Below are 24,095 nucleotides of genomic sequence, written 5' to 3'. Positions count from 1 at the left end.
AGCGGCTGGAAGAGTCTGACGGCTGGCTGCCTCCACGCAGACCAGAGACACCCACCAGGATAAAAGCACCCACATCCCCTCCCAGGGATGAAACATAATCAGGAGCTGTGCATCCCGCAGCTCCCACCTGGCGACCGAGGTAGGGTGTCAGAGCTGGGTGCCAGAGCCGAAAACCCCGCTACAGATCCCGGTTCATCTCTGCAGGGCCACGAAGAGCAGGGATATTTCAAAATGATGTTTTTGCGTTAGCTCCCATAGCAAGAGGCAGTTCTGCTTGGGGAGGCAGCCCTGCACCCTCCTGATGCCTGTGAGGGTGCAGACATCCCCTGTAAGATGCAGACATCCCATTACAAAGGCAGCAGCTGCACAGGAATGCCTGACCAATACAGCTTTCATCTTGTTTTCATTTTTGTGCTCTCAAAGGTTAACTTCAGAGCCGGGGCTAAAACGGGAGCTCATTTGCTCAGAGCCGCACGCAGACATCAGTCCCTTCCTCGCACATTCCTCACGCTGCCTTTAACCTTGCCCCGAAGGATCTGTTCCTGCAGAGCCGCGAGCGCCAGATCAAGGCGGCTATCAGCAAGGCCGCGGCTCCGTGCTCGTGCCCCAGCCGCTGCCATTTGGTGCGGGCCAGACAACACAGAGCGTCCCTGGGACGGGGCTCAGGCCACCCCCAGGAAGACAAAGCCAGCTCCCCAAGTGCTGTCATTTTCCTTGTGGCTTTCCAGCATGGTTTTCCTTGTCCTTTTCCATGGACAGCATGCTGCCGTGTGCGCTGCAGGCTGGCAGCCCTGCGTACGTACCAGCACCACCTCCGCAGGATCACTGACACGAGGGCAGCGCTTAGATGCTGGGGGAGAAGTCGCAGCGGGGCCGTGCCAGGCGCAGGCACCAGCTGGGTGGAAATGAAAGCATGCCCTTCTGGGAGAAGCTGAGATGTTCACATATTATTCAAAAATGCTTCCAAAACACCAAGTAATTCGTATTTAATGATGTCTGATTGTTGTCGAGGGTAAAAGATGAAAGGTTATACAGGAAAATAGATCCTCTTGCCCCCACCCAAAACTACAGGTACAATGGGGAGGGAAGTTCTCCTAGGCCCCATCTCCCTCAGAGGTCTCCAGACTTTCAGAACATTGAGGCAACTTCTACAGCCTCATGCTGAGACAGGTAGCTCCTTTAGCAGCACCCTGACTGCCGAGCACTGTGACACACTGACCAGGCCCTGCTGTATTGCCACCACGTGAGGGACACGCACCCCTGCCAGGCCCACCCAGCCACTCCCGCCCTATGGGCTGTACTTCTCACCTCAAGCTCTGCTCCGTCACCACTCAGCCAGGGCAGGGCAGCCTCAGCGCCTGCTGGACAGAAGTACAGCCGAGGGGGAACTGAGTTTCTTTTCAGCCTTTCCCCTGGCATGTTTCCAGCGGGCATGGTACGTAGCGGGGTACCCTTTGGGGAGCACGGGGGGCTCACCCCCAGCCTCTGCCCTCACCCTGGGGGCTGGTAGGGAGCCACCGAGCTGTCCCACCACCAGGGAACCTACGCCAAGTGAATCAGGTGGTGTGTGTGAATTACCCCCCTCCTCCGTCCTGTTCCTGCTGTTCCTTCAGGTCGAGTTGTGTAACGCGGGCAGCTTTTCCCAGTTCTCACCGCACATCCCTTCCAAGCGAGCGTATTAGCTGGAGGATTAGGTCTCCCCTGTGTCAGACCCCAGGGAAGGACTGGGAGTTCATCCAAGGTCCAGGCCTTTGTTTGGTTTGCACATTGTGCAAAGGGTCAATACTTCTGAGGGCCTTTATACGTAGCCTAAATCATAGCAAATTAATAGGATTTTGTACAGGAATGAGTAGGAGTTGCTTTCTACTCTTATTTATTTGGACTAGCGCTGATAAGAGCCCGGGGATTTTCCAGACAGCACAGTCTCTGCTCAGATTTCTGCAAACAAGCCCATGCAGACAGACAGACAGCATCGGAGGGGAACAACCACCAAGCAGGATTCATTACGGTCACCTCTTATCCACGCCACGTTAGCATTCGGCACTCCAGGCTGCGGGATGAAAACAGACTGCCTCGAGTATGAAAATAAAAGCATATTAGCCTGCACTTGAAAGAAAAACAAAGGAGCGCTTTAAGCAGCTCTGCCTTGACCCCGGGAGCTCTCTGGCTGCATGGAGGCTGGGGTGGGACCAAAAAACCCCTCCAGCTGCCAGGGCTTCACAGACACAACTTTACGAGGAGCTACCGCTCAAGCACTTGGTACAGACACCAAGGTCCTGCCAAGCAGTGGTCAACACAGTGATTTGGTGAGGTTTCCATGAGGGTTGCACTAGGACTGTTTAATTGATGAATAGTGCTGGTACCACATTTTTCTTGTCTGTTTTCCTGCCTGGGGATGAGTGTCAAAAAAAAAAAAAAATGAAAGAAAATCACCTCTTTTTACTGCACAAATACAGGAACCCCAGCTGGTTAAGTCTCCCGCTCTGAACCAAAGCACCACAGGGAGGCCCCCTGATGTAAAGAAATACTTAAAGTTTTGTCTCAAACCTCCATCTTTGTTCTACTTCAGTTCTTTGGGAAGGAGAAAATTCTGCCCCCAGCTTCTCAGACATCCGTACATCCCTATCAGTCAAACAGGGACAGCTATGAATTGCTGGGATTACTGGGTACTTGTCATACTAGAGAGATAAAGGAATTCCATTTTACAGTCCCCCCCACCCAAAATTAGCCATGAGTGCACTGCGTAAGTTACAGTTTGAGTTATCACACAGAGATGAAACTGAAGTTTGTGTCTGATTTCTGTATTAGTAAAGACCAAAAGCGAGTCCTCAGGAGTCACAAACTCCCCAAATTCTACACCTAGCAGAGAGCTCCTAGTGTAAAGCTGAGCTTCTGGCTCCATCTGCTGCCAGAAAGATGGAAAAGATGAGAAAGTGAACAAGAAACTGGCAAAAAAAAAAAGATTCAACTACAGCCTCTCTTCTGCTTAACTGATCCACTAACACTGCTGTTGAAAGGCAAACAAAACAAAGGTTGCTTCATCATGGAAATTTCTAACAGGTTCAAGATGTGCAGTTCTTTGCCAGGTCAGGACTGATAGGCATTTGAGGCCTTTTAAGAAAGTAATCTATTTGGGTAATTTTTAACTTTAAGACATACTGTTTGAGTGCATAAATTCAGGTTTTTGCAGCTGTAAAGAATCCCAGACAAAGGACAATGCCATAAGCATGGCTCCCAAGATTGCCAGCAGGAAAGAAAAAAAAACTAAAAGGAAGCTCACACTGTATGCTTCCCAATCTCCCCACTTCTCCGTGTTGCTCCTGCCTTTCACTGTTTCACGTGGCACCTTTAAATCTTAGTTTACATTTACCCATAAACAAAGATTTATTTTTCTGTCAGAATACATACTCCATGATTTCATGCCAAGAGAAACGTCCATGTTTTTTGGCAAAGAGCACTGGCATATAGCACAATTCGGCATTGTTTTAGCAAACAAAGCTTCCAGTGAAGTCAATGGCAGCTTTGGGTACACAAGGAATGCTGCTTTGGCTCTCGGGTGCTTAGATTACCTCCCCGTGTTTGCACAGCACTCAGTGCAGAGTCCCTGCTCATTTAGAAAAGCATTTCATATACCATACCTAACACAAAGAAACATCAGAATACGTGCAGGCACTATAATGGAGACAGATTAAGCCTTTAGAGCCAAACGCTTAAAGCGACATCTTGTAAATACACACATGCCTCCAGAAAATTTTATTGCTGCATAGCTCCTGCTAAAGGAACAGCCACCATTTAGCTAGGCAATTTGTGTTAAACATACAGATCTCTTTCAAATATCATTTTAAATATAAATATCAATTACAACAGCAGAAAGCTGTTTCACCAAAGAAGTGTCATTGCCACACCACCTTCCCTATCAAGATGCATCTCTATCTCTACAAGAGAAGAAAAGTACTTGAAAAGTACTGGGAAGACATCAAAAGGGCATTCTCCGGGCTTGCTTTTCTCACCTCTTCACTTCCTATAAAGTTAGGATGCAAAAAACAAACTCAATATTTTATGAAATGTCTTACATATTTTCTTTGCACATTTCAGAGTATACATTACACTAATTTGTAAATGATTTCCACTTCGGCATCCTTCAAATAAAACTTTGTTCAGGAGCAGCGCTTGGCACAGCTATAGTACACTTGAGCAACAAAAGTAGAACAAGCACAAACACGAAAGCACCGAATTTCTGGCGCTGAGCTGTTAGAGGCACTTTAGTTGTCTACATTTTTTGGTAATAAAAGCCCTGAAGAAAATTTCTAAGGCTAATTAAAATCCAAGACAGCAAAACCAGAGACTGATTTACAAGCCCATTAGTTATATGAGCAGCTATATTTGAGCTTGAGAGATTTAAGACATGTCACTGAAATCTAGCAAGCATGAACTGGGATTTGGCCAGAATACAGACAAAAAGACACTTTCCACGATAAAGTAAGCCCTTATTTTGCCCTCTTTCTCAAAACACACGCTACACATCAAAGGCAGACAAATCTTTCTAACAGGCTATAATCTTGCCCCCTTACACACTGGAAGAGGAGCTTGGACATTTCCTTTGGCCATTCCAGCTCTTCCTGTTATCTCACTGGTGAGATGATTTTTATTGTTGTTGAAGGTTGACTGTTGGCAGGGTCAATGTCTGGGAAGAGAAGCCCTGGGTTCCTGTCTTCACTCCCAAAACAATGTACCTAGTTCTGTTCTTGATCGGACATTGAACAGTAATTAAACCCAACAACCACAAACCCCCTGTGTGCTTTAGCTCTCAGGATGCAGTCACCCACCCTTGCTGTGCTTCTGGCTCCGTTAAGCTCCCACTGCTTTGCACCCAGCAGTGTTTCAGAAGCACGAGCAGAGTTTGCCTCACCCCCTGGAAGGGCAGACAGTGACAAACGCACTTGTGTACAACATGGGACTCGCTCTCTGTTCAGAGCTGCTTTGTGGAAGCACATCCTGGCCACCACGTCAATGTAAAAGGCAAGAACCACTCGCCATTGTATTTTGCAAGTACCCCTATCCACCCAAAACATGTATTTAGGCTCTAAACATAACTACTGGCTGTGGGGACTTCACCTTCCTTAACTCTGCTCCCGAATTTCTGAGCTGCTTAGGCAGGCACTATACACCTACCTTCCTCACACAGGTAGTTGTGGCTCCGGGAACAATTGAGGGCAACTTTCAGGTTAAAAAGGAAAAATCCGTAATTACTCAGTCATTAAATAAGTGTAGTTTAAGATGACAGTTTTTGACTTGTCCTCAGAAAGGCTTTACATACCTCAGTTTTCATAAGCTTGTCAAGGAAGTGAGATTCAGGAAGCAACCATGGGATGAATAAAAAGTCCAGAAATCAGTCAGCAATGATCTGCTGCAGAAACAGAAAAAAAATCAAGTCCTGAGCAGACTTGGCCTAGTTAGTCTGCAACTGGAAAGTGGGCTGGACAACAAGATTAGAGCTGAAATTGGATAACAAAGCCAGAAAAACCTTCTGAGTAAGAGAGGATGAAAGACAATAAACCAGAACAAAACGTTACATGCAGGTTATTCTTGCTTGTTACACAAACAAACAAAGTGAGGACAAACAGGTTCAAAGCTGTTCTTCAAAACAGCTCACACAAAAGGGAGTCTGGAAGCACAAGCTGCGAGATAAAAATATGCCACTGCAAGAAAACCCAAACGACAATGCTTAGGCATAAAGTGCAGTACAGCATACAGCGACACAACCAAGTCTAGCTCTGCTCAGCATCCAGGGCATGGTGGAGCAGTGAATCACAGGAGAGCAAGAATGGTGAAGGGGAACATTACCTCGCAGGAAAGTACCAGAATCTTACCTAGAGAAGGAGAAACCACTGAAACAGGAATGATAACGACCGTTACACACGTTAAAGACTGTTGTACAGAAGGAAAGTAACCTGTTCTGTGGCCCTGATGGACAGTCTAAATGGGCAACAAGAGAGACACAGACAATACGGTAGGAAACTTGCTAACTGTGAGGACAAGGAAGCACTGAAACAGGTAGAGGAGTCTTCTGCCCTAGAGCCCTTTCAGGCAATTATGCAAACAGTGGCGTAACTGGGGCAGGGGAACGGACCTGATCATGGATCATGTTCTTGGCTCCTGCCAGCCCTACTGCTCTATGAAGGTAAATTTTTTTTGGCTGTTAAGGATTTTGGAGGGTTTACCTTTTGGAAAGGACTCCAGCAATGATGTTTACATTACAGTCTCTTTCAGTTACTTCACCTTTCCAGTTAGATTGCATAAGCACAGCCTGCAGCAACGCCAGCCTTCCTAGGCAACGCCTTCCTGCATTTAATTCCTATTCCTGAGGCTAACAGTCACGGTGACACACTACCCCTTGCACAAACGAGACCTTTCCAACTTGAGTCACTCCTACTTCATCCGTGGCAGATGATTATGTATTTTGTCTGAAACCAAGCAAGGTACACACCTGTGTAAAGCACTCACTGGGATCCTGAAGGGCAGATGGGTTCATTTCTATGAACTGCGTTGCCTTTCAAGCACCACAGGTTAGTTACCATTTCCAGTTATGAACACGGGACTACATTTAACCCCTGTGCATGGCAAAGGGAGCATTTTGCTTTAACAGTGATTCATCAGGATTTAGCCTCAGCTAAAACCAGCTCCGTTAGTTAATACTTACAAAAAACCCAACAACCTAGTGCAAGAATAGTAGCCAACTCCACAACTGCATGTGTAATTGGGTATCTAAAGGCACAGAAGTGCAGAAGCACTCATCCTGGAAAAAAAAAAAAAAAAGGACAGCAAGAGCTGCCATATAAAGACAGACAGAAACACAGAGACTGCTGTGGCTCTGAACAGCGGTGACTGCAAGTTTTTGTGGGGCTCACTCTTTTTCAGTACACTGTGGATTTAAATTGCACATTAACTTTTTTTTTTAAAGCAAGGCATGTTTTAATAAAAACATCCAGATTATAGGAAGTTTTGTAACAGTAAAAACAGATCTGTATACTCAGATCTATTTTACAAGATTGCAAAGCCAAACACCGGGACCAGTCTTGAGAACAGCAACTCTAGTTATAAAACCAAAATGCTTTACACAGAGAACACAGCCTGATGCTTGTCAAGATCACCGGCACAACACCCAGTTTGTGAAATCTTCAGCGCTGTTTTTTCTAGCTATAAATGAGAAACAGAGATTCTACCATAATGGCAAGTGCTTCCCCGCTACAAACATCTCACCAAGAGGCAAAAATACCAAATGTGATGTCTGGGAGAGTTCTGAGAGCTCAAGACCACCCTTACTAATATATATATCTTATACTCTAAACTTTGGCCAAGACTTTCAGTAATTAAGCAGATTTCTACAGACATGCCCCCTCAAACATTCTGACTCAACAGTTTGCTAACTTCCGACTAGATGAACAGAACCTCATCACTTCATCTCCAAGTATTCCAAGATTGGAAGCTCTTGAAAATCATTATTAAATTATAATGGCTCTGAAGAAGATAAAAGACATAGCGGTTTTTTTTTTTTCTTTTTTTTTTTCTTTTTTTTAAAGACTTATATCCTCTTAGATAAAAGGAATTAAAGATGCTTGCTTCACGTGCAGGCCTTCATCGCACATATAACAACACACCAGCTTGGGTCAGTCAGCAGATACACTTTAAAAGCCACGTTTTCAGAAAGACAGAATGGTCTTATGAATTATTTCGATGCACTCTCGGATTTCATCCTCCTTAATCACCAGAGGCGGTGCCAGCCGGATGATATCACCATGCGTAGGTTTGGCAAGAAGTCCGTTATCACGAAGCCGCAGACACACCTTCCAGGCGTTGTAGTCTGCAATTAAAGGAAAGACACTTACACTGTGGCAGAGAAAGTGGCACAGTCGCAGCACGTGGAATGAGGAGCCAAGCCAGACTGTAAACTGCTTGCCATCTAGTAGTGAGAAAAATCAAATATCATGTGCTCATTCTCACAAACGAAGTGGTGACATCGGAGCAGCTCTCCAGAATTTGCAGTGAATATTTAGGACTGCTGCAAAACCTGAGCTTTGCTCTTTCACGGACGAGATATCCGTCTACGTGCAGCAGTAGATTAAAAGAAAATTAGAAGAAGCGGAAGCCTGCAAGAGGCAGGTAAGAGAAAGAAAGTCTGGATAGGACTTCAGACAAGGTTACTTTTATGCCTGGATTTTTGTGCATCATGTGTGTATCTTAAGAAATTATAACCCTTCTCTTGCAGCACTTTGTCACTTAGTATATTGGTGACAAAAAATAACTGTCTGCTCCGGCTTTTAAACTGTTTTCTGGTGTACTTCAATGTGTTAATCCCTAGAAGCTTGTTCCCAATCATTAACTCTTTCCTTCCTTATGCCTGCCAGTATTCATCTAATTATGCTGGAACAAACAACCTCAGCCAAACTTTCCACAGTCTGACAGAAACTAGCTTTCCAGACAGGGCCAGTTATCTCCAGGTGAACAGACAAAGGGGCATTTGTGGGGAGCTAAGGTCACCATCAGGTTTGAACATTATCCAGTCATAAAATAATTCATGTTGTTAAAAAAAAGTCTAGACTGAGATAGTAAAAGCCTCCTACTTTTAATAGCACACGGTCACTCAAATAAATTTACAGACACTACTACAGTGCCAAGATCAGAACCCAAACAAGATGACTGTAAGCTACGCCCCTACTCCACATAGACACTTGCAATTTTAACTTGAAAATTATTTGTCATGCTACGACTGCAGTTGATTATATTTCCTTACCTTTGGTTTCCCGGATTACAATTGCATTGAGAAGTCCTCTTCCTCTGACACAAGTAACAATATCAGACGGTGTCTTCATGAGCTCATTTCTTAATATGTTACCCATTATTTCTGCATTTTTAGCCAAGTCTTCCTCTTCAATTACCTAAAGGAAGGTTAGATCTACAGTCAACTGAAGGTCACAGCATTTGTTTTAGTTGTCTGCTCCAGCATGGCACACAATGACATTACAATTGCTGAGATACAAAAGTTGATCCATCCAAGGTGTCAGTGCAAACGTAGCACATCCAAGCCAGTTAACATTAAGCCTTCACTCGTTTGTGTTTACAAGAAACATAAATCTCTAAACTGTTTTCCATTCGTCTTTTTTTTTTTTTCCTCCCCAAGTAAAAGATAAAATTCTAAAGACTCTTAATCTGTGAGCTTGCCCAAGTCCATGTATCAGGCAATGATGATGCTTTTTGAGTGACTTCCTTAAAATGTTGTGAATTATGCAGTTACAGAACGTTTAAAATATGGTATCTGGACAAGATGTTTTACTAGCTTTTGTTTGAGCTCCAGTGGCATGTGTGTTATCAAGCTCGCAGAGCAGCAAACTCTTAAATATGGCATAGAAAAATACTCCATTTTTAAAATGACTCAGTGAAATTAGTAAAAATCACTCTACTGAATTTAAGTAAGTACCTTAAACCTCGTTCTAGATAATGGCTTAAATGGCAGAATAAAATTTAAGACAATAAAATACAAAGAAATTAGGGGACATTTTCAGCTAAGAATTTAGAATTTGTTTTGTGATCTTAAAACTAAAAGAGGATAGATTTAGGTTAGACATTAGGAAGAAATTCTTCACTGTAAGGGTACTGAGGCACTGGAACAGGTTGCCCAGAGAAGTTGTGGATGCCCCATCCCTGAAAATGTTAAAGGCCAGGCTGGATGGGGCCTGGGCCAACCTGATCTAGTGGGAGACGTCCCTGCCCATGGCAGGGGGTTGGATTTAGATGATCTTTAACGTCCCTTCCAACCCAAGCCATTCTATGATATTAATTTATATGCAAATATTTAACTACTACCGATTTTTCATTCTTACTTAAAGATAAATTTCTATTTGTAGCATAATCAATAATGTTACTTATTTAAGTGAAGATAATGTCAGTGTGACACACTTTTTTCTTTAGAATCTAAATCTTTATTAAAACACACAAACCTCCAGTGCTGCCATTGCAACACGACAGGCTAATGGATTTCCTCCATATGTAGATCCGTGTTCACCAGGCTTAATGGTCAGCATAACTTCATCATCACACAGCACTGCGGAGACCTAGGATGGAAAGGTCAGCTAACTCGTTTGCCTACATACTTTAGAACAGTAAACTTAAATCTCTCTGAAGTAAACTCTTCCTCGGGGCTCAGGAAAGGGTGCTTTTCATCCCACGGCAGTTAAGTTACGTTTACATTCCTAGCTCTGTACAGAAGAGGACACGTGACAATCACGTAACAGCTTAATCCCCTTAGATACACTCCACTATACTGGTAATATACAGCAGCTAACTACAGCTGAGAGGCATTTCTCCAAAATGAATATTATTTCAAGAGTTTAAGTTTCATAACTCTGCTTAACAACTCAAAAACCAGCCAAAACAGTTCAAGGCAGGTTGCATCTTCCAGCCTAATCAGCAGAAATGTATGTCACTCCAGGAGGATAAACCCAGTCATGTGGGCATGACAAACAAGTGAACTAAGGCCAGTTGTTCAGAAAAATGCTTTTAACAGATGATGTTTTAGCACACATTATTTTTTTCCCATTTTACAAAGTTAATCAGAAATTCATTAAAGCAAGACTGCGATGAAATACTGTTCAGAGACTGTATAAGAAACTCACCAGTGATTCCAGAATGAAAGACTGACCACCGGACACTTACTTTTCTGATATTATCAAACTGAAGTAAACAGAGATACACCAAATCGATTCAATTAATTGACAAGGACCAAAACACCTACAAATTCCCAGTCTAAGAAGATGACTTCTAATGATCTGCCACACTAAGAATTCAAGTATCAACACAGTAAGTTCAGTATACTCTAGCCATTTCAGCTATACATGTAACTATGTATTCCATAATTTTCTTATTTATCACTCACAGGCTCTACTATCTGGGTCACAAATTACAGTTAATCTTGTAAACACCAATTTCCAAGCACAACAAACATCAAATTTGTCTTCCAACTAGTAGACTTTCAGTGCTAATTACTTAAAAAATGGTTAGTCAACTACTTGATCTTTTATTGTTGTTGTTACTCACAGGATATACGCCACCAGAAAGGGCCTTTCCAAGAAGAATTATATCAGGTCTCACATTTTCATGGTCAACAGCTAGCATTTTTCCTGTTCTGGCTAAGCCCGTCTGTATTTCATCGGCAATAAACAGAACCTGTACAGAGATAAAAAGAAAAAACACACACGTTACAGAAAACGACTGTTCACTCCCATTCCTACTTCAGTTCAAACAGTGCAGCAGAGTTGCACGCAAAGACCTTCCAGCTGTATTGCACTATGTGCGCTTCTTTAAGACACACAAATTCTGTGAAATGTCAAACTAACAAAAAGTAAACGTACTGTCCTACTTCTCTCTGACATCTTTAACAAAGATTCTCTGCTACATAAGGAATACTCCACATAGACTTGGTCCCTGTTCATACGGAATTTATTTACACTACAACAGCAAGTGAGATTTCCAAAAAGTTAGGATAAGCCCATCTTTTACTCCAAGTGCATTGTTTGGAAACTGACCTTTGAAAAAGCTTCTGAAAAATGCCATTTTAGCAACTCTGCTGGTCTCAGTCTGATGCCTCGGTGTCTACGTAACTCTGAGAGCCTACATGCAAGTTTTTGATCTCATTTTCCTAAGCTGCATTACTGTCATGTGCTAGAATTCACAGAGTATCTACTACTTTTTCTATGAGGTAAGCATCACAGTAATAATGAAGGCAACTTCTTTACTTGTATGTCAATAGCTTCCTCTCAGGTTTGGAATAATTTATGGGTAACATTTTCAAATTAAGAATCAGAATTCTATTAGAACAAAGTGTTGATTTTCAAATCAGACAGGATCCATAGGAATAAAAAGCCATGAATCAATAAAACTTTTGTTGTTTTCCTTACATTCACAAAGGACACGGCCTAGACCTGTAGAAGAGCCTGACCAAGCTGATGCTGAAATAAGGGAAGGCGGCCTGCTTATGAGCATTAGCTGTACGCAACGACAACAGAAGGGCACAGATATATATAAATACACCTTCCCACCCGTACAGAGATGCTGAATGCAAGTCTAATTCAACATCATAAGTATTTGACCATTTTCTTTAGTGTTCCGTCCTGTGATCTGTTACTGTTATTAACTCTCAATAGCGCTGGTGCATTCCAGCAATGAGGTCCTTAACAGCCAGGGTAGAACCACCACAGTAACTGGCTTGTGGCTCAAGAAATTTGTGAAAAAGAAATGTAGAGTTCAATTAAAATAAATGCAGTTTTAAAAACTTCCATTAGAAGCTTATACTGGTGACAGCAGTAAGAAACAGAGAAAAGCGAGCACTGCTACAACATACTCCCTGGTAAGGACGTAGGAAGTTTAAGTATCCCTACCCTAATCCACTGAAAGAAAGAAATTATTAAACAGCATTTGAAGTCCAATATCTTGCATGTGAGAATAACCTTACAAGACATGCCAGGAGACACAGTGTGTGATTTTAAGCCACCTTGTTATAACAAATTCCTTACATTGTGCTTTGTGCAGAGGTCCCGCACTCCCGTGAGATAACCTGTGTCAGGAACAACCACGCCTGCTTCACCTTGAATTGGTTCAACCATGAAAGCGGCTACGTTGGGATCTTGAAGTGCCCGCTGTAAATATGATGTGCACAGAAAGAGAAAAACTTGTACTCAGGTCACATTTACAAAATACGGAGAGAACACACACAAGCACAACCTAGCTGTCACTCTGTTTTCAATCCTAAATGCAGGTAATAGTATTCATGTCAGGCAGTTATCTCCCAGTGCCATGTCACTTCCAACACAGAAGCCTATGTCACTGCTTGCCTCTAAAGATCAGTTGGTGTGCTCGCTCGGGGAATTATGAACCTTAAAAACTGCAAAGCCAGACAGGCAGATTATCGGATCAGTTCATAAATTACCTCAGAAATATACTCAGTTTTGCATTACCCCATACAAGACAAACAATTGCTCAAGGCTTCCCCCAGTTCACCTCAAGCAAAAAGGAATGCAGGCTCTCCAGTACAAAGCTGTCATCTTAAAGCAAAGTCCACAGCTACATTCTTGCACTATCAAGCTCTGGAAGGTTTACAAGTCTACAAGACTCAAAAGATACTAAGATTCCCAGCACAAAATTTACTACAGCTTTCCTTAATACTGCCCCGTAAACAGAATAAATTCAGCTTTTAGTCTGATGGACACGGATGTGGGTTCTAGGCCTCCAGAGCGCATTCAAAGCCTCAGTAAAGTTGGCTGAAAGCCAGTAAATACTTACTGGAGCTTTCACAATGAACAGCCTTACTTAGGTTCAAAGCTGATTTAGCTACTCCACAAAGCAACTCTAACACACAGAGAGACCTTAGCTTCCCTTAAACAAACTCCTAGGAGGCAGGCATCTCTGTCCCATAAACCTCCACAGATGGCTCGTTGTACTAAGCAGGCACAGCAGACACGGAGGACTGACTTGTCACTCATGGAGATGATGTATGCAGATGATGGAAAAGTGGTGATGCCAATGTTCCTACTGCCTCAGTACCGTTTGTGTTTAGCTGGCACCCTCCTGCCTTCCAGGTCCCAAATCCAGTTACCCTATGGCTGCTATCAAGCACCATCTACCCTCCAGTACATACACCCAGACTATGAGTGTGGGAAGTTTAAACCGAGGTCAACACTCCCCAACAACTTGACAGTGCAGAATCTGTAGCATTTCAGTAATTTGAGTGAATTGCCAGCCTAGCATGTTTTAAGGATGCTAGGAAGCTCCCAAGACTGGGAAGCAACTGCAGTGAACTCTAGTTATCCAGTCATTGGAGAATCCTTAGCATTTCTGAGAAAAGTAAGTCAAGGTATTAGCTTCAGAATCCACGTCCAACTTTAGAACGTATTTTACTTTATGCATGTGTAACATGAATCCCCTTGCAGTTTATTTGCTGTTCTTTATTTACACCTGAAACATCTTAGCAACGAGGGAAATGAAACAGATCTTGCTGTTTTCCTTTTACCTCCTAAAGTAAACTGAAAATCAAAACCAAAGGAGAATTTACATACATTACCTGCAGGTAATCATAACATATGTATCTAGACATATATAAGAAATACATATTTCTTAACGCATATGTTTGAAATGACAAGCTTCTGCTTTTCCTGCCTTGCTTTTCACCTAAGAGACACAGTAAAATGATTCCAAATACCTCAAGAGCTGGTAGGTCATTGTATGGGATCACTTCGAAACCTGGCATAAAGGGTCCAAATCCATCGTAACTGGATGGGTCTGTAGAACTGGAGATAGCAGACATCGTTCTGCCCCAGAAGTTGCCAGCTAAAAAAAAAAATTTAGTTATATATATATGTCTTGCTAACATCTCATTGACAAAATTATGATGCATTTTCACCTAAGATAACTGACAGAGATTCATTACAGAACTAAGAGCCAGAACAGTTTGTAGGACATCATATTTTTCGACCTGCTAATGAATTTTAAGAGTTGTCTAACATTAGCATCCTTCCAGCAATTGTTAGCAGTTTACACTGATGCCTTGAATATATCAGGTTGCTCTATTGAAAGCATGCTGGAAAAACAAACAAATATTACGACATGACCTGGCAAGTATACAAAATAACTTCCATGAACTCTTGTCAGTAGTCTGAAAGTAGTAGCCTAGAAGTCTGAGGAAGATGTGCAGGTTTTACATAAATAGTACTCATCAAATACAGAAAGAAACTACCATCCAGAACTTAAGTCCTAGAAATAAAGCTGCCAGTGAGCCTAAAAGATACATTTCTGTGTAGTTCAAAGTTCCAGGAAAAGCTGTTTGTATTTTTAAAAACACTCTGACTTTGCACTATTTCATATAGAAACGTGAGTTAAAACGGTTGGGAACCAACTATCACCAAGACTATGAAAAATTGTTTTAGTATTTCCATTGAATCAACTTACTGTCACCTAATTGATAATTAGATGTCTGATAAGAATAAGGAAGATAAGAGTTCAAAACGTTCACAGCATTACAAGTCTCCCCCCACACACCAATTTCATTGGGACGTTCTCAGTCTGGAGGAAATCCTGAAGGCGGTTACTGACGTAGGCAGCTCTAGGCACTGCCTCCTCCTAGTCGCCAACAGGATCAGCACTACGCTGCTCACAACAGCGACGCTTCCTAGCAGAGCGACCCCTGCTATGCTCTGGGGAGTCACTCATCAAAGTGAGAAAGCACTCACTGAAAGTCGACTGACTAAAGAGCGAAATAAAATATATATATGGAAGAAAGGGAGAAATATATTTGTTTAAAGAATTCCCAGAAAAAGAAAAAAAAAATCTAATCTAATTGGCCCTAGGAAATATAACTCAGTATTCAACTTTGAATCTCAGTTTATAAATGCAGTCTAATGACAATTTATGGTCCAGCTATGACATGCACCACAAGTCAGAAACGGACTGCAGCTGCAGCAACCAACAAACAACAAGAGCAACAAATAAATAAATACATCACTTATTAATAAGCTTTATTCTGGAAAGTTGTATAAAATACAGAGCCATTGAAAAGCAGCAGAATCAACAAAAAACGCTTCACCTACAACCAAAGAATACCAAATAGAAGTTATTTGAACTAGACCTAAGCAGTCATTTTTCAGCAAAGCACAGTAGCTTCTTCAGCGGTAGGCAACTTTTACCCTGTAACATAGCCAAGAAGAGCAGATGAAGGGAGAAAGCACACCACTTAGATAATCAGGACCCCTTACCAATTTTAGCAAGATTGCTGTTACCTTTGTTGTATGACCAAGACTACAAAATGGCTTTACTGGATTAAAGCCAGCTTCTGGAATACCTTAAAGAATGCAGAAGAGAAACACTGGTAGGGAGTGTTTAAGAAGGAAGGAGGTTATCCCAAATGTGGGATTTTTGAGAGGGGTCTCAACAGTTTAATTCAAATGAAAGGTATCACTAGAAAGAAGGAATAAAATGATACTGCACTTTAACATCCAAGCAGCAATTAAAAGAGTACGGAGGATGAATGCAGCTTCCATTTGACTTCAGGCAGCTATTAAGCAATATCTGACAACAAAAAGGGTTAAGTAGTACAAATAATGTCTACTTCATATATCCAATTGCTATTTATAAAGCTTTATAAACCACTTCATTAACAGTGATTTCCTTCCTTCAGTGAAAAAAAACAAAGCATTAAGAATACTGCAGTGTAATCACTACAGCTACAGGACGAGTGCTACAGCCAGTGTCTAGAGCTGCCTTCTTCCTCAATACCTCAACTCGTAACACGCACGCAACGTACCTGCAAAAATAATTTTTGCTTTGTATTTCGGAATGCCTTTTACAACGTATGCCCACTTCCGAGCCAACTTACAGGCAGTTTCTCCAGCTTCCACTCCTAAAACATAAAGCAGCACCATTACCACATTTGTGCATCAGACAGGTCATCGATGCAGTAACAAGCGCATCAGTGCAGCACAAAACTGTTGACTCTACTAGAAAGAAATAAAGTGGAAATTTTTTTTTTCTTTTACCTGTATTCATTGGAAGAACTTTGTTATAATTGAACATTTTGGTGACAAACTCCTCATATTCACCGAGCACATCATTGTAAAACGCTCTAGACGTAAGGGTCAGTTTTTCAGACTGAGCTTTCAGAGCACTCACAATCTTTGGGTGACAGTGACCTTGATTAACAGCGCTGTAAGCACTTAGAAAGTCAAAATACTTTCTGCCTTCAACATCCCACACGTAAATACCTAGAAAAACAAAAGTGTAGCAAATATATAAATGCAATCCAAAAAAAAGAGAATACTAAATAGTATAAGCTAAGAGCTGAAATGCAACCTAGTCAAACCTATGTTGTATTCTTGCTATCCTCTGGAGTACTCAGGTATATTCTCTTACAGGTAAGCCCACAAGAGGCACTCTGACTGGAAAATAAACAATTGATAAAAGGTAGCAAAAGCAAAAAGATAGTACATTATAAGTAAGCGTTAATGAGGTATCAAGAAAAGAAGGATTTCCCATATACAGCTGCTCTGAACCATCGAGACACGTAGCGACGAAGACACGCTCTTGATTCACTATGTTGACAGCCTTTCAGGACACATTCATAGAGCCTACCCTGCAGAGCAGAAAATCCCCTTAAATATAGTTAAAAAATTTAAGTTAAGCCATAACACAGGAGCAGTACAAAAGGTTAAGTACGCACTTAAACAGGGAACCAACGCAGCTTTTCACGTTCACCTTAACACTGAAAATCTCCATACGAGGCAACAGAAGAAACAGAGCTGCCTGAAGGTTTCTTGCTGGGTTATTCTGAATTATGGAAATCATCAGAACTTAGCCCTTTATTTAAATAAATCATTTTACAGAGAGCACAATTGTATCAGGTGGCCTCCTAAGGCTGCATCATAAGGCCTCATCCAGAGCTATGGCCAGCAAATTAACTACCTTTACTTCATCAATTATCTCAATCTTCTCTGCTCCCAGCCCACCAAAAGAGTTTTGAAACTGATTAGCTCAAAATCATTATGTGCGCACATCCCATCGACAGCACCCAGGGCAACCAAAATAAAATACCTTTTCCCTTCTCCAGAGCAACAGGCAGTGGGTGGTAATTGTGAGCCCCATATTTAGCCTCACGTTCAAATATGTAATCAGAGGACGGAGGCCCTTGAACTGTTTTTTTAGTAGCAACTGAGGTAGCAGAACTCAGCGAAGCATGAACACCTCGGCAGAGAGCAGTGAGGCTCTGAGGGCGGGTGAGCTTGGAAAACATTGTTGACTTCAGGTATGCCGTGACAGATCTGAAAAAAAAAAAAAAGGTTAATAATTAGCACTGACAGTACTTCTGAACAAATATATGACGCGATTAAAGTGCTTCTACTGCCAGGATTACAGGTTTCCCAACCGTTCTGCACTGCAATCAGGAAAGCTTGTACGAAGTATAAATGAATGCAGCACTGACTTCAACTAAGTTGTTTTTCTCCTATTTTAATGTACACTCCCAGTAATAGAACAAAAACCGCACGACTCAGCAAGCCTACAAGACAGTCCCATAATTTTACCTATAAAAGTACTTTTTCTTCATGCCTTAAATTGCAACTAAATTTATCATCACAAGCTACGTTTAGCAGAGCAGGGAAATGATAAGTTAAGTTTATCGAGCTTCTGGGGCTGCTGAAACGCCTTTCATCTGACGAAGACTTCCTTAAGAGAAATCTCAACACAGAATCAGAAAGTAAATAATATAATGCTGGAAAGAAACACCTGATCCAAATAATGTTTAGCTGATAATATCAGACTGATAAAGGACAGATTAGTTTTAACTGAGGTCAGCTTTACGAAGTAAAGTTAGTGGCTTTTTGTATAAACTGCATTCTTGATGTTAAAGCGTATCCAGCTACGGATAAAGAACTCCTTGTTAGCGGCATTTCAAGGCAACGAAAAAAAAACACATGGAAAGTAATAGCTAATCAAGTATTAACTATCTTTATAACACCTTGTATTTTCTGAGGAAAAATCGTTGATTTCCCCTGAATACATAATCTTGTACTGTTAACATCTACGGATAACCTGAGGGTAGAATTTCATGAAACATACTCAGGAAAAACGTTAGGAACTTGAACTTCCACTGCATTTTTCCCCCTTCCTGCTCTGTCAGAGCAACCACACAATTAAGCCTTCAAAAAGGAAGAAGAGAACCACGGTCTAATTCCCAGCAGTAGGTGGCATCTTTCAATTTAAATTCCATAAACATTTACCAAGGAGCATAATTAATATTCCTAGACTTATATGGCTAACATGTCTTTGGAAACAAACTTGTCAAGTCCATCAAAATGGAAGGCAGAACTCCAAGATCTGGTGAATCTTTTCAGATTTGTATTTGACACTGAAACGTAAATTGTTCCCACAATTCTCTGATAATCCTCTACCATAATGTGGAAGCACTAAGAAGCACCTAATACACGATACCAGGACAGCATGAAAAGAATCCTTTGCAGGAAAGTTCTGTATCTTTTCATTCACGGGAAAGCACTAACACCAGAAAGGCCCAGGATGTCTGTGAGAGCTGGAAGGAGCAAAGGATTATTCTACATACGACTTGTTCTTACTTAGAGAGGCGTAAGAGAAGGATGAGAGGACTGGGGACAGCAGAGAGCCAACGCAGAGACGCTCACTTTAGCGAGGCCAAGAGCTGTCAGAGCTGAAGATTCCAGTCTTGCACAACATCACACTTAGAAACTGACAAAAGGTATTGGCCCGCAATGAAGATGACAATGACAAGTGCTCTGATCATCAAGTGCAGCCTCCTTTGCAACAGACTGCTTAGCAAACCGAAGAGCTTTCTAAGGAACCTCAACACTGGCGCGCTACCTAACAAAAGTATACTGCAACACCTAAGCAAAAGATTCATATTAAATAGGAGAACACAGGGACAGTTTATGGGAAGAGACTGTTATTTCACGCTGCTTGCAGAGACAGATGCATTCTAAATTTATTTTGGTAAAGGACTGCACGCTGGATGAGTAACCTTAAACAGAGACATTTTTTCCAGCAGATTCCTCGGATGTTATATTGTTGTTCCTCATTTCTAAGCAAAAAGCCAGAAAAACTATTTCCTGCAACTACCAAAATCAGCTGGGCCAGAGTCAGTAGTCTCCGTTCCAGCAGGAGATCAGCTGCTCCTCAGCCCTGGGCATTTTACCAACTCAGAGCTGTTAAGTATTGGCCATTTGTGTTAGTACTTTTCAAGACTGTCACCCAAAGATTTTACAAAAAAAAAAAAAGACAAATACATCTTCATAGAAGAAAAATTTTGACAGAGATTCAGATCAACCGCACCACTCAAAACCACAACTTGCTTAACCCCCTAAATGCCATTGGTCTGTGCCATCCTGCCCCCGACACACCTCCCTGGCAGGGCAGCTAATTCTATGATAAACTTTTCTATTTTGGGACATTCTCCATACAACCCTGAAATGAAAGCTGTAAAGGAATGAAACTCTTACCTGCCCCTCACCAGAGAGTTACCTTTCTGCACGGAGAGTTACAGACTACTCTTCCTTCAGGGTGGCAAATCTTAATCGGAAATCCCTACAAAGACTTCTCCCCCAGGAGGAGAAATGACCTGCAAGCTGCGGAAATGAGGCACATTATTTTAGCTGAGCACGGGGAGGGGGGTCACCCTGAGCAAGGCAGAGTGAAACCACAAATTCTTGTCGCATCTGGAGCTGAAAAGTGAGCAGAACTCTGCTTCTGGCGATCAGCAAGGCGAGACGAGCAGCAATTTCAGGAAAAAGGCAGGGTGCAGTAGGGGGAAAAGCAGGAACTTGTTGCGGGGCTGCGAGGAAGAGAAGCGCGGCAGCGCTGGGGGCAGAAGGCAGGCGTTCCAGCAAGCGGGGAGGTGTTGCATCAGAAATTGAGCTAACCCTCCCTGCTGAGCCGATCCTGCGGTTTGGGCGGATGGGAAGCAGCTTCTCCTCCACGGCAGCCCCTCAGTAACGCTGCCCCGCTTACACCAGCTTCAGCTGGAGGAAATAAACCTGCCCGGGCCAGCTTTGCCTCAGCAGGGCTAAGAAAAACATTAAATAAATGTTTTTCGGGAGGCGGCCCTGCCCGGGGCGGGTGGCAGCGGGCGGGCTGCGAGCTCCCCTCAGGCCGGGCCGCTCCCTGACCCGCTGGGGACAACGGGCCTGAGGGGCCTGAGGAGCCCCGGAGGGACCCCGGAGGGACCCCAACGGCCCCGGGGCCACGCGCACAGGCCTCCCGCACGGCACCGCGGAGCTGCCCCGCTCCCCTCCCTCACGGCCGCCGCCAGAGCCCCCCGCGTGAGGCTGAGGCGGCCCCGGCCCCGGCCCCGGCCCCGGCCCCGGCCCCGGCCCCGGCCCCGGCCCCGGCCCCTACCTGCCGGCCGTGCTGCTCGGCCCGGGGCCCGCGGCGCAGAGGCGGAGGCAGCCGGCGGCAGCTGTCACCGCGCCTCACGCCCCGCCGCCCATTGGCCGCCGCCTCCCTCCCCCTGCCCCGCCGCCGCCGCCCATTGGGCTTCGGCGAGGAGAACGCCCCGCGCTCGCCCAATCGGAGAGCGAAAGAGCCGCAAGCCCTCAGGAAGGGCCCGCCCCCGGCGGCCGTTGGTGGGGTTCCGTCAGGGCCGCCGCCCCCGCAGGGACCTGACGGGGCTGGGCTTGGGGCGGGAAGCCCCCGGCGCCGTCCTGCAGGGTGTCGCAGCCCCACCTGGGGAGGTGTTGTACGAAAGAAGGAGCACGGGGAAAACAAAATAAATAAAAATAAATAAAAACACAAAATAAAATAAATAAAAACAAGATACAAAAACGGGCCTGTGCCCAATCTAGTCTGTCAAATAACTCAGCCCACCCCCAGGCCAAGTGACACCTCAGGAGCGCTGTGTGGCCATGGAATGAGGGCGTTCACAAGGGCCTTACAATCATTAAGGTTGTAAAAGCCCTCCAAGATTACCTGGTCCAACCGTCACCCAACTACCAATGTCACCACTGAGCCATGTCCCCAAGCACCACGTCCAACCTCTCCTTGAACACCCCCAGGGACGGTGACGCCACCACCTCCCTGGGCAACCCGTCCCAACGCCTGACTGCTCTTTCTGAGAAGAAATGTCTCCCCATTTCCAACCTGAACCTCTCCTGGCACAACTTGAGGCCATTCCCTCTAGTCCTATCACTACTTATCTGTGAGAAGAGGCCAACCCCAGCTCCCCACACCTTCCTTTCAGGGAGTTAGAGAGAGCAATAAGGTCTCCTTTGAGACATGAGTAGTCAACGTGCACTGGTTTTAGTCCAGAAGAAGAACAAATGCTGTGAAAAGATAATGAGACTATTTCTCTTTTCATATGACCCACCTTACTAAAAACAAAAACAAAGCAAAGTCTCGGAAGTGCAGACTTCTGGATGCCTCTTGACTCATAAATTGTCCTGACAAGTCTATCTATGTTGGAAAAGAGTCTGTAGCTTTTTCACAAAGAAAACACGGTGTACTGGGTTGACAGTACCCAGAATTTGCATATCTCCCCCCCCCCAAACACAACCCCGTGTAAATGTCCTGGAACCCTGTCATATCTCCTAACCAAGCGGCTCAAAGCCCGCATGGCAGGGAGCAGCATTGCGTATGCGTTTGGAGAAAAATGCCCTCAGAGGAAATTTTCCCAGTGTGCAGTCAGCTGGGAGTAGAGCAGATAGATGATCCCGGGCTCTTCGTAAATCCGTACCCAGTCAGGCTCAATCCTAGTAGTATGTCTCTAACTAGCCTAATTCTGCCAGGGAACAGTGCCCTGCATCTGCTGCCAAAGTTGAACGCACAAAGCATTCAACACTAAAAGGTTGTGCCTTTGGTGCTACATTGCAAAATACATTTCACAATCATGTCTGTCGAATGAATGCATGGTTGTACTGTGCCAAGTTTCTTAAGTCTGGAAACAGTCATTATCTAGGAGCAATTGCAACCCTTTTTTTTCTAGTTAAAGGTATGATTTTTTTGTGAAACGCCTACAATTTTAAGGCTGAAAAAAAAAAGCAATGAACCAATTTGAGTATTATATTTCTTCACAGTTCATCTCTGGTGTAAGGAAAAAATGCCTGAGTCTAGCCTCACTCCCAGGAAAACAGTGGCCATGTACCCAAGTAAGCACTGCAAATTCATGTCTGAAATGCGGAGTCTCAAAACCAAACAAACAAACCAATAACCCTGAAGCAAGAAAGGGCTTGCTCTCTTTTGGATCCTGCAAGCCTGAAAGAAGAAAAAAAAAAAGAAAGGTTACGTGCTCAAACACAGGCATAGAACAGAATGTGTAGATACTATGTGTAAATTTATTTTTTAAAGCTAGTATGGGCTTATTTTGAGATAAAAAGAAATACAAATGTGAAGTAACTCTCAACTGGAGTCTAGTTATTTAGCATCTGAGAGAAAGTGACTTCAAACTCCTAAGTAATATTGGCTTGATCACAATTTTTTGTAGGATCATTGCAATCCTTCTGTGAATCACTTTCTTTCCTCTTTTGTTTTTGGCACTTACAATCAAGACACTGAAAATACCCACTTTTCTTTTATAAATGTTATCAAGCTGAAATTTTAAATTGTTCACATTTTTCACAGTGGTAGCTATTACTATAGATCTTGAAGCAGTTACTGTCAGCTAGACGTAGTATTTCCTGCGATTTAGAAAAAAAAAAAAAAAAAAAAAGCAGCAGCTTAATGTGTGCTTTTAGTTACCTGTCAGTACCTAAAAGACTCCACATGACAGTAACCAAAACATGAAAAACAGAAGACATGAAATTTTCCCATTTTGCAATAATTTGCCCCACAGAAAAAGAAGAAAACCTTGACCTACTTGCGAAAAGAGGGTTATTATATTCATTGTGCTTATCCAGAAAATACAGTTTGACGTCTAAGTAGACCATATAGTCACATGAAGGAACAAGTTAAGTCATGCCAGTCGTTAGGCATAACTCCACAGCTCGCTCTCTGGCAGAAATGCGCATTGAAGTCATGGGGAATTAGGCATGTGAAGAGGCTGAGGAATTGCATCCCGGCTATAGTTGTTATTTTCTTCCATGGAGGTAGGGTCAATACCCTGGCCTGTTAACCACAGCCTTGGGCACTACCTGGGCAAGGTGGGTGCGTTGCAGGGCCAAATGCGGTGCTGGGGGAGCGCTGGTGTAACGGGACACTTGCTGCTCTTGCTGTTCTGTTCTTTGGTGGCCGTGACGGCTCATTGCTCGGCTCAGAGGAAGAGTTAGTCACCGCACGGCATGACCTACACCAGTCAGCAGCTGGGGTGTGGAGTCCGTCCAAGTCATGAGGCTCAGGGTACAAGTTCACAATTAGCTAACACCAGTGTAAGTCTTCGGTGCTGGCAGACAGACAGTCCCACCCCTCTTTCTACCTCTAGGAAAGCCACAAAGGTCATTTTCACCCTTTCTTCTCTTGTCAATGACATGCTACCACTCAAAAAAAAAAAAAAAAGGTAAAAAGGTGATGCTTCTCTTTGAGCCAAAGGCAGATTCTTGAGGCAAACC

At 43.4% G+C, this 24,095-nt stretch overlaps 1 protein-coding gene across 3 annotated transcripts; it reads right to left on the bottom strand.

Moving 5' to 3' along the window:
• Nucleotides 1-6,947: 6,947 nt before the first annotated feature.
• Nucleotides 6,948-21,071, bottom strand: OAT (ornithine aminotransferase). 3 transcript variants are annotated; one of them, XM_035547678.2, is made up of 11 exons: nucleotides 20,956-21,071; nucleotides 20,061-20,186; nucleotides 17,629-17,855; nucleotides 16,578-16,802; nucleotides 16,346-16,441; nucleotides 14,249-14,376; nucleotides 12,567-12,689; nucleotides 11,092-11,220; nucleotides 9,996-10,109; nucleotides 8,792-8,936; nucleotides 6,948-7,861 (listed from the first exon to the last, which is right to left on the bottom strand). In XM_035547678.2, the coding sequence occupies exons 3-11, from the start codon at nucleotides 17,825-17,827 to the stop codon at nucleotides 7,701-7,703; spliced, it is 1,320 nt and encodes a 439-aa protein (XP_035403571.1). In that variant the 5' UTR covers nucleotides 17,828-17,855; nucleotides 20,061-20,186; nucleotides 20,956-21,071; the 3' UTR covers nucleotides 6,948-7,700. The 3 variants fall into 3 exon arrangements, with proteins under 3 accessions (XP_035403571.1, XP_035403573.1, XP_035403572.1); XM_035547680.2 differs by having other exon boundaries at nucleotides 20,083-20,186; XM_035547679.2 differs by lacking the exon at nucleotides 20,061-20,186 and having other exon boundaries at nucleotides 20,956-21,068.
• Nucleotides 21,072-24,095: the final 3,024 nt, after the last annotated feature.

Source organism: Cygnus atratus, chromosome 7, assembly GCF_013377495.2.
Source record: "Cygnus atratus isolate AKBS03 ecotype Queensland, Australia chromosome 7, CAtr_DNAZoo_HiC_assembly, whole genome shotgun sequence".
Classification (NCBI taxonomy): domain Eukaryota; kingdom Metazoa; phylum Chordata; class Aves; order Anseriformes; family Anatidae; genus Cygnus; species Cygnus atratus.
Note: the sequence above shows the minus strand (reverse complement) of the source record. Positions and strands in the feature narration are given on the sequence as shown.

Excerpts from the sequence above, each read along its gene's own strand:
- OAT (XM_035547678.2), bottom strand. The coding sequence starts at position 17,827 with ATGTTTTCCAAGCTCACCCGCCCTCAGAGCCTCACTGCTCTCTGCCGA. Across the intron at positions 10,110-11,091 it reads TTTCTGGTGGCGTATATCCT|GTCTCCGCAGTGCTGTGTGA; the intron begins GTGAGTAACAAC and ends TTTCCATCCTAG. Across the intron at positions 8,937-9,995 it reads TTGCAATGGCAGCACTGGAG|GTAATTGAAGAGGAAGACTT; the intron begins GTTTGTGTGTTT and ends ACCTTCCTTTAG.